General features: G+C 46.5%; 1 protein-coding gene across 7 annotated transcripts in view; it reads left to right on the forward strand.

Annotated features, from left to right (window-relative positions):
* The window catches only part of SAMD4A (sterile alpha motif domain containing 4A), a 210,715-nt gene that overhangs the window by 157,666 nt on the left and 40,447 nt on the right, over window positions 1-12,602 (forward strand). For 4 of the 7 annotated variants that reach the window (XM_060617280.3, XM_060617283.3, XM_060617278.3 and 1 more), the window contains one exon: window positions 3,149-3,412. The exons of 2 other annotated variants lie outside the window; for them this stretch is intronic. In XM_060617280.3, coding sequence (XP_060473263.2) covers window positions 3,149-3,412 — 264 coding nt within the window. Of the gene's footprint in view, window positions 1-3,148; window positions 3,413-7,272; window positions 7,764-12,602 lie in introns of those variants that run through there. One more of the 7 variants, XM_060617287.3, reaches the window with a different exon arrangement.

The following is a 12,602-nucleotide window of genomic DNA, read 5'->3' on the forward strand; positions in this document are numbered from 1 at the left end:
TATCACCACTTCAGATGAGTTCTTTCGGTTAAAAAATGGAGTGATGGGACAACCATCGATAACCTGCCCCTGGCCACCTCATTAATTCCATGGCGGTGTGGCCTATCTTCCTGCGCTCTGCCCATGGCATTTATTATTTCCTCTGCCAGTCCGTGCCAAACAAAGTACTCTAGCTCACGAGGTAACATGAAAATTGGCTTTGTGGCCAAGGCCTCCACCTCTACCTGAAGATCTGTCTTCACCCCAATATGGCACTGTTGGCAGGTCACCTGTCACCGGCTTCTGTCTCCTTCCCACAGGAAGCCAAGCCTGTATTGCCTGGGGCTTTGGTTCTCCTTGGAGAAATGAGGCATTTGCCCAACATGACTCTGCTCTTATTTAGGTGTGGCATCCAGCCTGGGTCTAAATGCATGGCCCTCTCTGCAAATCAGAAGCTTAGTGGGAGGCATTTTGCTTGGTTGAAACAGTAGGTCGGCTCCTAAGGAGATCTTTCTGTTTCGGTGCCCAGCTGCGGGAGTCTTTATGATACAGACAGGGTGGGGCCTTTAGTAGAAAGTTACTGAGAAAAGGCTCTGGCACCTCAGGTATAATTGATTTTTTTATTAGAGGCAGAGGCCAAGTTTATACCACATCCCCTGTGACATCAGTCAAGCTCAGGAATATTTGAAGACATGGGTGTAGGTTTCTGTGATATATCCCTTTAAGTCCCATTAAGTTAGGTACCTACTTTGTTCCATTCTCAATAACCAGTGGATTCCTTGGATACTGACAACCTCCCCAAGGATGCCCATCAATGGGGAGGCAGTGTGGCTTTTAAGAAAAGTTTAGGGGGAAAGAAGCAAATTGGCTCCATCCAACAATGGAATTCAACTGCTTATTCAACATGTGGGGTATTGTTCTCAGTATCCAAAGGTGGGGACTCTCTTAGCAGGGTTACTACCCGTGATTATAGATTTACTTGTCACCTCTAACCAGACTAGGTGCTAAAGCACTTCAAAGCTGCGTTTCTCTCTTTGGCAAGGCCTGTTTTTATGGTTTCAGGCTTACTCCAATCCTGGCTATGAAGAGGAGCCCCCATTTCTGCTTGAGGCACACCTGGCTGGCACATTCGGAGCATCCACCAGATACTCTGAAATGGTTGCCAAGGTACCAGGGAGCAAAGATGTTTAAGCTGGACCATCCCAGCACTTGGTGCAGGCCTAAACAAGTCTGCCCCATTTTATATAAATACTTAGACAGGCATGAAATGGATTTTCTGGATGTCTGGCTTTCCTTCCTGTTGGCTTCTCTCTTCATTTTTGCTGCTGCTTCCTTTTTATTTATTTTTTTCTTTCTGCTTTTTTTTTTTTTTTTCTTTTTCTCTTGCTACTTCTGATCCAACCAGGTAGCAATGCATTTTCCAGGGAGCCTTTTAAAATAGTTTCTTCCCTAGTCTATTTAGTGGAAAGGCAAGCTATTTCAGCCTGTCAGGGTCAAAAAAAAAATTTTTTTTAAACAATGTTCCCTTTGCGTTTTTTAAAGTTCAATGAGAATTCCTTGCCTTTGATAGAATCTACCTAATGTAGAAATTTCCCAGGTTGCAAATGATAAACTCAGCAGTTTATCTTGTTCCCCTCCTATTCTGTTCATAAAGAAGTGTCTGACCCTTCTGATTGCCCCCCTTTCACACAAGCTGCCCTCTGGCCATCTGAAGCCACATGGAAACATTGACAACAGAGGTGTGAGCCTCATTGTTCTCGGGGCCTGGCTGATCCCAGCTGACCATAAGCTACCTTCCCACACCACCACTGTCCAAAGACACTTTCTGGGAACACCCAGCCTTTTGGCTCTGGTCTTTATCTTTCAGTTTGGGGCAAGGTAACCTACTGCCCAGGTCTTTGTGTGGTGTGCTACCACACCAGAAACGCAGTTTAACCAAGAACAGAACTTCTTAGACTGGGATGTCAGGTCTGCTGACTAAAAAACACGGAGATTAACACCAGCAAAGAAGCACTTGTCTGGACTTGGGGGAGCAAATACCTCACTGTAGGGGATACGGCCTGAGATGGAACTTAATGGCTTCCCTGAAAAATGTTTAAAAATGCATGTGGCTCAATTCCATGCTAGCGCTGCAGCAGTCAAAATAAACTGGGCCTGTGAGGGACCAGTGCTTGGAGAGAATGTTATGAATAGACTTATTTTGTGAAGCTGTCACTTAACACGCCCAGAAAAACCAACCAAGGGTACCGTCGGCTTCCTCGGCATTGATTTTGGTTAAATCCCTCCCTCGAATGACCTCCATTTAATTTGGCTAGTTATGTGAGTTTTGTTGCTTTTTCCTAGTTTTCTGGAAAAGAAATTAAACACGGGGGCTACGCAGATGTTGCCCGCTGTGTGGACGAGTTAAACATGCTGGTAAAAACCACCCCCAGCTCACTGAGCGCACCCCACTGGCTTCTGAATGAAAGCCTTGTTACCTGGAAGTGTTTTCAAGATGAAGTTTGGCATTAACCTGTGAAGCCGAGGGAAAGAATCGGCCCTTTCACACACAGCTACCAGTGTCCCACACGTACCCTGAGGTCCGGGTTAGTACGGCGGCCCTCGCTGAGCCTGCACCCTTCCAGAGCTGATAGTTTCCCCTGGTTCCTGGTCGGAAGGACGAGCCCACCTTCTAGCTCAGCCCAGCAAAGATCCCAAATGGTAACCAGCCTGCCTTGCCCTCTAAGAGTCCACCCTAATGACACGGGTAATGTTGGGTTTTGTGTGTTTAAAAAAAAAAAAAAAAATGTGCAGCGTATGTTCTTTTTACTCTTGGCAGATGGCCACTTTGCCAGGCTGTCAAGCCTCACCTGATTTATAGGCCTACTGCCACAAATCCTGATTTCTAGAGTTAGAATGAAAACCAGACCCTGACCCACAAAGCCTAAGGCCAGATGTGTGGGCACTATAGGTATAGTCTCCCTGGGGAAACCCAGCCCAGCACAAGGTCCAGACAGCAGCCCTTGAAGGGAAAGCCCCTGCCAGGCCTGTATTCAGCCTGCGGTGACCACCGATAGAGTCGTCAGACAGGTTAGCATCATCTCTCAGGGTTAAAAGGTATTGTGGGTTCTCTGTGGCCCAGGCTAAAGGGGGGGGAATAACCTATTTCATTTTATTTTTTTTTTTCCAGTTCTCTCAGGCCAGGCACACCACAGCCCTTTGAAACGATCTGTGTCCCTTACCCCACCCATGAATGTGCCAAACCAGCCTCTAGGACATGGATGGATGTCTCATGAGGACTTACGAGCTAGAGGACCCCAGTGCCTCCCATCCGATCATGCCCCCCTGTCTCCACAAAGCAGTGTAGCCTCTTCAGGAAGTGGTGGGAGTGAACACTTAGAAGATCAGAACACTGCTCGTAACACATTCCAAGAAGAAGGTAGTGGTATGAAAGGTGAGTGACTGAACGAGAAACCACTGGGAACAGAGTTGGCCCCTTTATTTGGAGTTAGAAGGGTAAAAAGAGAGGTAGATAGTGAGCAAGAGAGGAGCCCAGTTCTCTCCCCAGGCTTATGCATTGGACCCATCCCTTGCAGAGCTTCAGGGTTAACCATTCCTGGGATTCCCCTTCCTGGGAAGCCTGGGAAGCAGGAGCCAGAGCAAGAGAGGTCAACACTCTTTTTTTTTTTTTTTTTTAATGCAGGGACTTGTAGGCAGTTAAATGAGTCACAGCTAACTGATAGGATCTACTATTTGCACATACATTTCTCAGCCTGCCCTGTTTGTAAAGGCGCTCAGCTACTCCAGCCTTCTACCTCCTTGCTGTGGCCAGGGAACCGTCAATAATGTAACAAAACAAACCACAGGATCTTTTTTTTTTTAGGTCTTTCTTAATGCAGAATCATAGTAGTGCTTCCTTTCTCTCTCCCTATTCCTTTGATATCCAAAGAAACTTTTAAATTCTTTTCTCTGCATCTGTTTAAGGGACATGAAAAAAATACCACTGAGAATCTCTGACAGTATTTTAAGCCTGATAACAGATTTGCATACAGGTGATAAAGGCCTTTTTGTGCAGCATAAATAAATGTTTGTACATTGCCCTGTAAATCTGTCCTTTTCTTAACGATACTCATCAGGAGACAGAGACTTCCCAATTACCCGTGATAGGTTCGAAGAGGATACGTGCATTTTGTATTTTTAGACGCTAAGTTGTTCAAGGTCTGGGAAGTCCTTAGGGAAAGATGCTCATCAGGGACACACTAATATGTTTTCGATGGAGAAACAATAACCAGTCATGCTTCTGGGAGTACAGTGCTGAGGCGGGGTCTGGGAGCACCCCCTTTGCTGGCATCCATGGTGCTGAGGTTTTGTGTCTCTGACCTTCCCTTCAAGAAGGATCAGTGTTGACAAAGGAGGCTGTCTACTGAGTCCCCTCTCTGCCATCACAGTGTGGCACAGAAAGACGCCCATGACCACCCAGGGGCCGGCTATGAGAGAGTACCAGGCTGAAACACGGAGCCTGTCCACTAGGGGAATGAAGTGCATTCCTCAAATGTTCCTCTCCCTCAACTGCAGGCCTGTGTGCTCCCATGCCACCCCCACCCCGTGATGAATGCCCAGAGTGAGTGGGATGTGTCTTGATGCTTTTCTTCTGCTGATACAAGTGGGTCTTTAAAGGTGTTTAACAGGCAGCACAAACAATGGCTCATTTTGGCATGGAGGGGATGTGTGTCCTCTTTCTCTTTCACAGTTTTTGAGGGAATGTGTCATAATTTTGGAGATGTAGCAAAACTCATTTCTGAGTCCACGTTACGTGGTTGTGTGCTCAAGCGGCTGAGCCCCAGGTGACGGGTAGCAGGTGAGGCTCAGCCAGGCTTTAGGTAAGCCTGCAGGGCATCTGTCACTGGGGCACCGGAGCACCTGAGGGACCAAGGGAGGCAGGGTCAGCCATTGTTCTGAACTAGCTTCTTCCCAGGCGAAGTGGAGTGTCTGGTGGCACGTTTCTGAGAAAACATATGTGCGATTTTAATTGGTAACTGAGGGAAGGAGGCCTTGGCCTTTGTGTTCAAGGGCGAGGAGGGTCCTGTGGGAAGGCCGTTCTCTAGGATACAGACCTCTCCTAGAGAGGAATGCTGGTCCTGTCTGGTTATAAGAGGGTTGCTTTCTTTTCTTTTTTCTTTCTTCCTTTTACTTTTCTTTCTTTCTTTTTCTTTCTTTCTTCCTTTTACTTTCTTTTTCTTTCTTCCTTTTACTTTTCTTTCTTTTTCTTTTTCTTTCTTTCTTCCTTTTACTTTTCTTTCTTCTTTCTTTCTTTCCTTTCCTTTCCTCTTTCTTTCTCTTTCTTTCTTTCTTCTTTAATGTACACCTTCAACATTCTCCCAAAGTAGTTAAAGGTATGCTCACTGTGTGCTGTCATGGTGAGGTGAGAAAACAATAATGAGAGCATTCTTTTAATGTTTTTATTTATTTATGAGAGAGAGAGATAGAGACAGAGCACGAGTAAGGGAGGGACAGAGAGAAAGGGAGACACAGAATCTGAGGCAGGCTCCAGGCTCTGAGCTGTCTGTGCAGAGCCTGACGTGGGGCCTGAACTCACAAACCGTGAGATCATGACCTGAGCCGAGGACGGATGCTTAACCAACCGAGCCACCCAGGCACCCTGCGAGCACGTTTTTAAAGAGAAATGAATGAGAGGAAAATTGAACCAATTTCTTATTGCTGTTTTAGAATAAAAGTCAAAATCAAAGTTCAAGGAATATCCCATATATAAGCTTCTTCTATTCTTTTCTTCAGAATTGATAAGAATTTTCTCCTCAGAGATTCTTCAGTCAGAAAGTGATGCAGATAAGTGCTTATATCCAAGAGTTTCTTTATAGGCCCAAGGGATATGGTCAGAAAACAAGCTATTTGGTGACCGGATGAAACAGTGGACTCTTTCCTATGTATATCCACCTTCTGCTGACCTATTGAACTGCTTGCTCCAAAGAATTGGTTTGGGATTCAAAATATAAAGTCCATAGCAAAGCAAAGGGCAAAACATATTTGAATGAGGACATGAGAAACAATGAAGGATTCTGTTTGTGGGATAAGTGTATTCACAGTTCAGCTAATAGGTCAAGCAGTAGATATGTCCATACCCCAAAACAGTAAGCATCCAGAGTCAGGGTCCAAAAGCATCCAAAAAGCCACCCCCTGGCTATGCCTGGAGAGGTCTTCTCTAAAAGGCCACTGCTCAACTCTGTCAGCAGAGACTATCCAGAGTGGCCTTCCAGGACGCACCCAGGAAGCAGCCCTCACCATGCCCAGCCTAAGAGGTTCTCATTGGATCCCTACGTCCAAGAGCAGACGCCCGTTTTAAGTTTCCAAATTAATTCATACTTTCTGGGAAATGAAATATGAAATCTAAGGCTGTGCTTCTAAAAAGAGCCAGCTCTTCCTCTCGAATTCACATCTCTTTCTTTCTTGGGACCAGGTCCTCTGGCAGAATTATCAGCCCTTTGAGGCTACTTTCCGGTCCACCTCGGGATGCCATCACTGCATTGCTATTTTCCTACATTTAAAAAAAAAGTCTAGTATATAGAAACAACAAGGTATCTGCGGTCGAATTTGGAGGAGTTCCAGATCTCCAGAAGATGCATGTCAGCCCTCCCCCTACACCTTGGGAAAAGGATAAAAAGTCACCAGAATTGAGCTGAATTTAGTATGAATTCATCTTTCTTGCCAACAGCTCTGCATACCTTGCTGAAACATTGTTCATCTATTCCTTCCTTTTCATCTGGACAACCTGCCAGGTTTGGCTACGAACCGTCCCTTAGGAATGTGCCTCTTGGGTCAAAAGTGTGAAATAAAGCTCACGGCCCAGCATTCTTCTTTTTAAGATTTTCACAAACATCGATCTCTCCCTCTTTTGTCTTGGTGTCAGCACACCCTGTCAGGGATCGTCACGAAGTTCTCTCCCAAGTAGACCAACTTGTGCTCTCAGAGGATTAACATCATCTGTCTGCTTTGCTTTGTTTTTCCTTTTATAGTAAATACCCATCCTGAAGATGTAAGTCAGCTCCAAAGCACAGATTGGATGTCCCTCAGGGTAGGGATCTCGGACTAATCTCAGGGTAAAGCAAGAATGGGATTAGCTACTGAAGTAGAAATTAATGAACAGAAGTGGGAAACAGCAGGAATATGAGAGTTCCCCCCGCCCCCCGCCCCTTAACATGCCCTGTGGAGGCTACTGGTTATACATGTTTGGATCAGATATGCTGATTGTGGTTTCTAAATTCAGTTGTCCTTGTTTGCAGAAATGTCACCGTGACATTTCCCAGGGGAAGAATCCCAGATTCATGATTCCCGAGTCGATACTCAGTTATGTCCTCCTTCCCCTCGGTGCCAACATGAGTGGAATGTGCTCTCTTACCTCTTCTCTCATGCAAAGCCTTCAGGTGGCCGAGAGGAGAAAAAAGATACTCCCATAATTTCCTGGAAGGAGGAGAAAATATAGAAGAGCAGAAGTCCATTGGGGGAGGGAGCATTCCTGCCCCTCATTTTAGCACCATGTCCTCAGAAATGATGTGTAGACGCAACGCACAAAGACTTCTCAAAAGGCCAGCGCTGTTGATGAGTGATGTGGCTGTGTTCTACGGGAGCAAAGAGAAAAAAAGAAAGACTTATTAGGTTTTACTTTAGTCCTTATCAAGTCAGTTGACTTTTAAGCACCTGCTGAGAGAGGCTTGGGGCTAGTTACTGGGGAGACAGAGAAGAAACAGATTGTACCTGCCTCAAGGGAGTCCTGTCACATGAACAACAAACAGGTACCTGATGCAGGTGTATGGCTGTGAAAATGTCTTGTCTTCGGAGACTTGTGCTGGGTCAGACAGGCACCAAGGAGGTCCCTAATGCAAAGTAGAGAGAAGTCAAGGAAAGTTCCTGAGGAGGAGAGTCCTGGAGCTGAGTCTTGAAGCATGATTAAAGTTAGCCAAGTATATAAGGGAAGGGAAGGGCATTCTGTGCAAAGGGAGAAGAATACATGAAAGCATGGTGATGGGACAGGTTGACTGAGTGCATCTATGGCTCAAATGTCACATGGGAAAGAAGTCTGGGGAGAGGGGAAAACCAGATGCTAGGCTTTGCGAAAGATCTGACGTTGATAGAAGCTGTTGAAGGCATTTAGCAGCAGAGCGACCTGCTTACGTTTGCTCATTAGAAATCAGACCCTAGCAGAAGTGTTGGGGGGACATGGAGGAGGGGATGAGGGGCAGGGGAGTCTGGATTGGGAAGCCAGCTGAGAGGTGGGGGATATTTTAGTGACTGAGGAGGAGAACGAGGTGGGACCAAGGCAAGCAGCAGCAAGAATGGATTCAAAGCAATGTGTCTTTGTGGTCTTCGTGAGGTAGAATTGAGACAGCTCAGAACTGAAAGTGCGCTAGTTAAATGCAGATGGTGCTCCGGAGCAGGAGGAATTGAGGACGATGCCCAGGTTTCTGCCTGGGACAGCTGGATAGCCCATGGTATCATCTAAGGCAAAGAGCATATAGAAGAAACAGATTGAGGGCCATTGTGAAGCATGGGGAGTACGAGAACCTACAGAACTTTCCAGTGGAGGTGGGCCAACACTGTGGTGCACCATGTTCTTCCCTGGCACAGCCTCCCTGAGCTCTGGCTCCTCTCCTCACCTGCACAGGTTGAACATTCTGCCTACCTGTAGGGAAACTCACGTGGGAGACTCCCTTCCAGATTCCTGGCTAGTAAGGCTCATAGATTTGGGCTCCTCCGAGTGAGAGGCTCCATGACTTTCTCATTGCAGTCGTCAGTGTGAAAGGGGTAGAGGTTACGGTCTGTTTCTCTTGATATATGCTTCAGCCTCACCATAATGGGTTAACATTAACTGGGTTGACTTACGATGTGTTGCTGTTATATTAGTACAAAATATGGAGGTAACTGAAACTGTTACATTGTTTGTCTATAGACATAAAAAAGGTTAAGAAGGGAACTGTGGCTTCAGGAACCTTGATAGAAACACAGCAGTTAAGAGTGGAGGGGACCAGGGACTGCAAAAATAGGCTTAGGTTGCCTTTTCTAGGGAGTCTTTCTTAGATGAAACGTAAGTAAACTTTTTTTTTCCACAGCAAAGGAAATATATTGCCTAGTCTGAAGTAGCCAGTTGTGGGGTTTTGAGTTGTTTTTGAAATGTAAACCTCTGAACTTCTGCCTGTCTTAGAATGAAATTAGAAAAATTATTGAGAAGTGTGATTCTCTTAAAGACAAAGAACCCCGACAGACACCTTCTTGAGCAAGATTGTGAATACAGCATTTCTGAGGGTCATAAAGGTGTAAGTGACAGAGTGGGAGGGAGCTGAGACACTCTTCTGCATGGCTGTCATGGCAACAAGCCACTGTTTTCTGAATGTTGACTTTCTACACGCTGTCTTGAATTCGTCTAACTTCAAGGCCAGGATTTAGTAAATTTACCTTACTTTCTTTACTCCCAAATACCAGCATATAGCCTGCATGGATACGTCCTAATGGGCTCAGATTGTGTCCCCTCTTCGAAGGTAGGCAGAAGGCTCCTTGTCCTTGAAAAGCAAATTTCCTGGATTCCCCCAAATTCTAAGGGTCATGAGTCTTTTAACCACCCTTCCTTGCCAAGTGTGTGTCTTCTGCTGCAGTGCTTTAAGAACTGTGCGGGCACGCAGAGGGTAGCTTGCGACGTGGAACCCAGCCGCTATTTAATGACGCAAAGCAAGCTGCGTGTGGAAAACCACTTCTGAATGTCACAGCTAACGGAAACTGAGAAATTGAGTCCCTGCACTTGTATCCAAACCCTCTAAGTGGGTATTTCACTCAACCTGTTTCTTCAGAGACCCACACATGCTCCCCATCAGCATGGAGCCCCTCCTGGAGGCCACCATGGACACTTCCCAGGACTGAGAAGCGTGCTCACAGTTCACAAGAACCATAGACCAAGGCGCCTTCTTCCTTTCGCTCAGAGGCTAGAACAGCACTGAGCTGTTCATTCTGCTCTGGCCAGAAAGAGACAGGCATCAGTAATATCGATGATATTCCTAGACTTCTGCTTTGGATTTGAAAGGAATCTTTCCCCTCTCACTTCAACACTGAAGAGTTAGCCTCTTCTTACCCCTCAGTTGGCTCACTCCTCTCCCTCAAAGACCAAGGATGCAGTTGTTTCCCGGGAAGAGAGAGAGTTGTTTGAGATTAGCCTGGCTCTCTGTGGTGAATGGGAGTTTCTCTTCTGTCTGCAGGTTCCAGGACCACCACAAGGTGAGGCTCCTTGTGGAAACCAAGGCTGTTCGCGTTTCTCTCTTCCAGGAACGTTTTACTCCCTGCCCTTTATGATGCTTCCCATATTGAGCCCTTCTGCAGTACCGGTTCCATCTTTCAATCTTGTGGAGCCTCTTTGTTTGTGAGGCAGGTGCTGCATGGCCTGCTGAGTGGTATTTGCAGCCATTCCAGCAGCAAATATTTGAAAAAAGCAGCTCAAGTTCTACTTGGAGCCCAGCCTCTGTGTGAGCTGTTGTGCGCACCACAGAACCTCTCTGTGGCTGGTTTGTCCAAACTCTAAAAGGGGAAATAGAACTCAGCATAATTGGAAATTGATCCCATTGGTAAAGACCATCAGGTACACAGAGAGCATGGAAAAGATGAGTGTAGCACTGTGCCCAAAAAAGGCCTTGTGAAGATAAACCACTATGGACTGCAACAAGATCTAGAAGGAGCTTTGTGAAAGACGGACACTGTGCACAGGGGCCACTATCTGCACATAGTGCTTTCTCCTAGAAACCTGCTACCCTTCAGCTTCCTCCTCCTAGTTTTCTTCATGGGCTTCTCTTCTCACACCTTCTCATGCTCCCAGGGCTCCATCTTAGCTCACCCCTGTTCTCATTCCATGCTCTTTCCCTAAGTGACCTCACCCACTTCCATGGCTTCAAGCCACCACCCACCACGTGCTGCTGACAAGTTCTCCAGCTCAGACCTCGCTTCAGAGATCCTTCTAGTTGACTTTTCCACCTGGATGGCTCAAAGGCAGTGACACTCGGCCAACATGAAGTAGAGCTCACCATCTCTCCCTTGCCACCCCAAACCTGCTGCCCCCCTGTACTTTCTGTCTTCCCAAGCTTGAAGAAGAAGAACCACCAGTCTCACTCACATTCCCTATTCCCTGATCTTCAAGCGCTGTCCATTTATATCCTTTCCTTCTCACCACCGCCCTTCCAAGCCATCTCCAAGGGCTTCGGTTCATCTCCCAGCCTCCACTCCCACATCCCCTCATCCAGGCTTTACACTGACAGCCGTCACCTTTCTCACATACTCATCTGATAGTGCCTCTGCTGCCCAGATTTCAGCAGTGCCTCATCACCCAAACATGAGGCCTACTGTCCTTGTTTCAGCATTAGAGATCTCAATCATTGAACCCCTGCCTATTTGTCCCACCTTGTTACTTACTATCATTCACCCAAGTGCTTGCTCAGCCCCAAATGCTCTCTTAGCTCTGTGCTTGCTAATATGCTGTTCCTGCCTCCTCAGATGGCTTCCTCAGTAGGTCTGCCCAGTGATTCCAGGACTGCTGCTACTTTGAAGCTATCCCTTACTCCCCAGGGCAAATCAGAATGCACATTCTCCCTGCCTAGAACTCTGTTCTGTGCCTGCCTAGAACTTTGAGTTGACTTAGCACTTCTCCTTCAACTATTATAAATGTTTTGTGTGAGTCAGCTATTCTCTTTGGATTAAAAGTTCCTTGATGGCAGGGACATGCCTGGCCCCCACAGCAAACTTTCAAAATGTTGAGCAAATATCAGGATGCTCACACTTGCCAAGGAAGTCAACCCAGCATAGAGCAAAAGCATCTTAATCTTTCCCACACTGCATAAGAGAGTGACTTTCTAGTCGTCTGGGATCTCCATTGGCATGTCGAGCAGAAGCAGCCCAGATGAAGCTAAATGGCTATGTGCCAGCCAGAGGTGGGAGCCCAGGAGGCACGCATGACATCAATCACGTATCTGCTCCCAAAGGAAATACCCCTGCTTGTCTGTGTCTCTCAACCGTAGCCACAGCTTTGCAGAATGAAAAACCACAATATCTGAGGTTATATGAGGTGGTTCTTAGCTTTGCATCCAACCCTGTGGCACCTGGTACACAGGAAAGGACCTGAACTTTTAGCTCGACTTTGCCTCTGGGTAACATCGTCACAGAATCTAGCATCCAAGTCATTGGAGTTCCTGGCTTGGGAGGAGTGAAATGGTCCGGGTGCTCTTGCTTCTCTGGTTTATTTCCCTCCTAAAGGAGTTTTGTTTTAATTCCTGGCAAAAGAAGGTACCTTGTCTCCAACAAGGGGATGAAAGATTAGTAGGCTATGTTCTTAAGAACTGGGATTTCTTCTTCTTTGTTCATCAGTTCATGTTTCAGGAAGGAGAGCTCTTCAAGCACACAACACCGAGCTAGGTACTGAGACACTCGCTATACAAACAGAGTCAACATGTGCCTGCCTCAAGGGAATATACGGCCAAGAGGAGCTTACATTTCCCAGCAACATTATCTAGAAGTAACTTCTCAGGAAGGCCTAACTCACCGTGTTGTGTAGGAACCTTTTGTAGGAAGACAATTCCCAATGACCCGCATTTTGACTAAACAGGTGA

The sequence above is a fragment of the Panthera onca genome, chromosome B3 (assembly GCF_046562875.1).
Source record: "Panthera onca isolate mPanOnc1 chromosome B3, mPanOnc1 haplotype 2, whole genome shotgun sequence".
NCBI lineage: Eukaryota > Metazoa > Chordata > Mammalia > Carnivora > Felidae > Panthera > Panthera onca.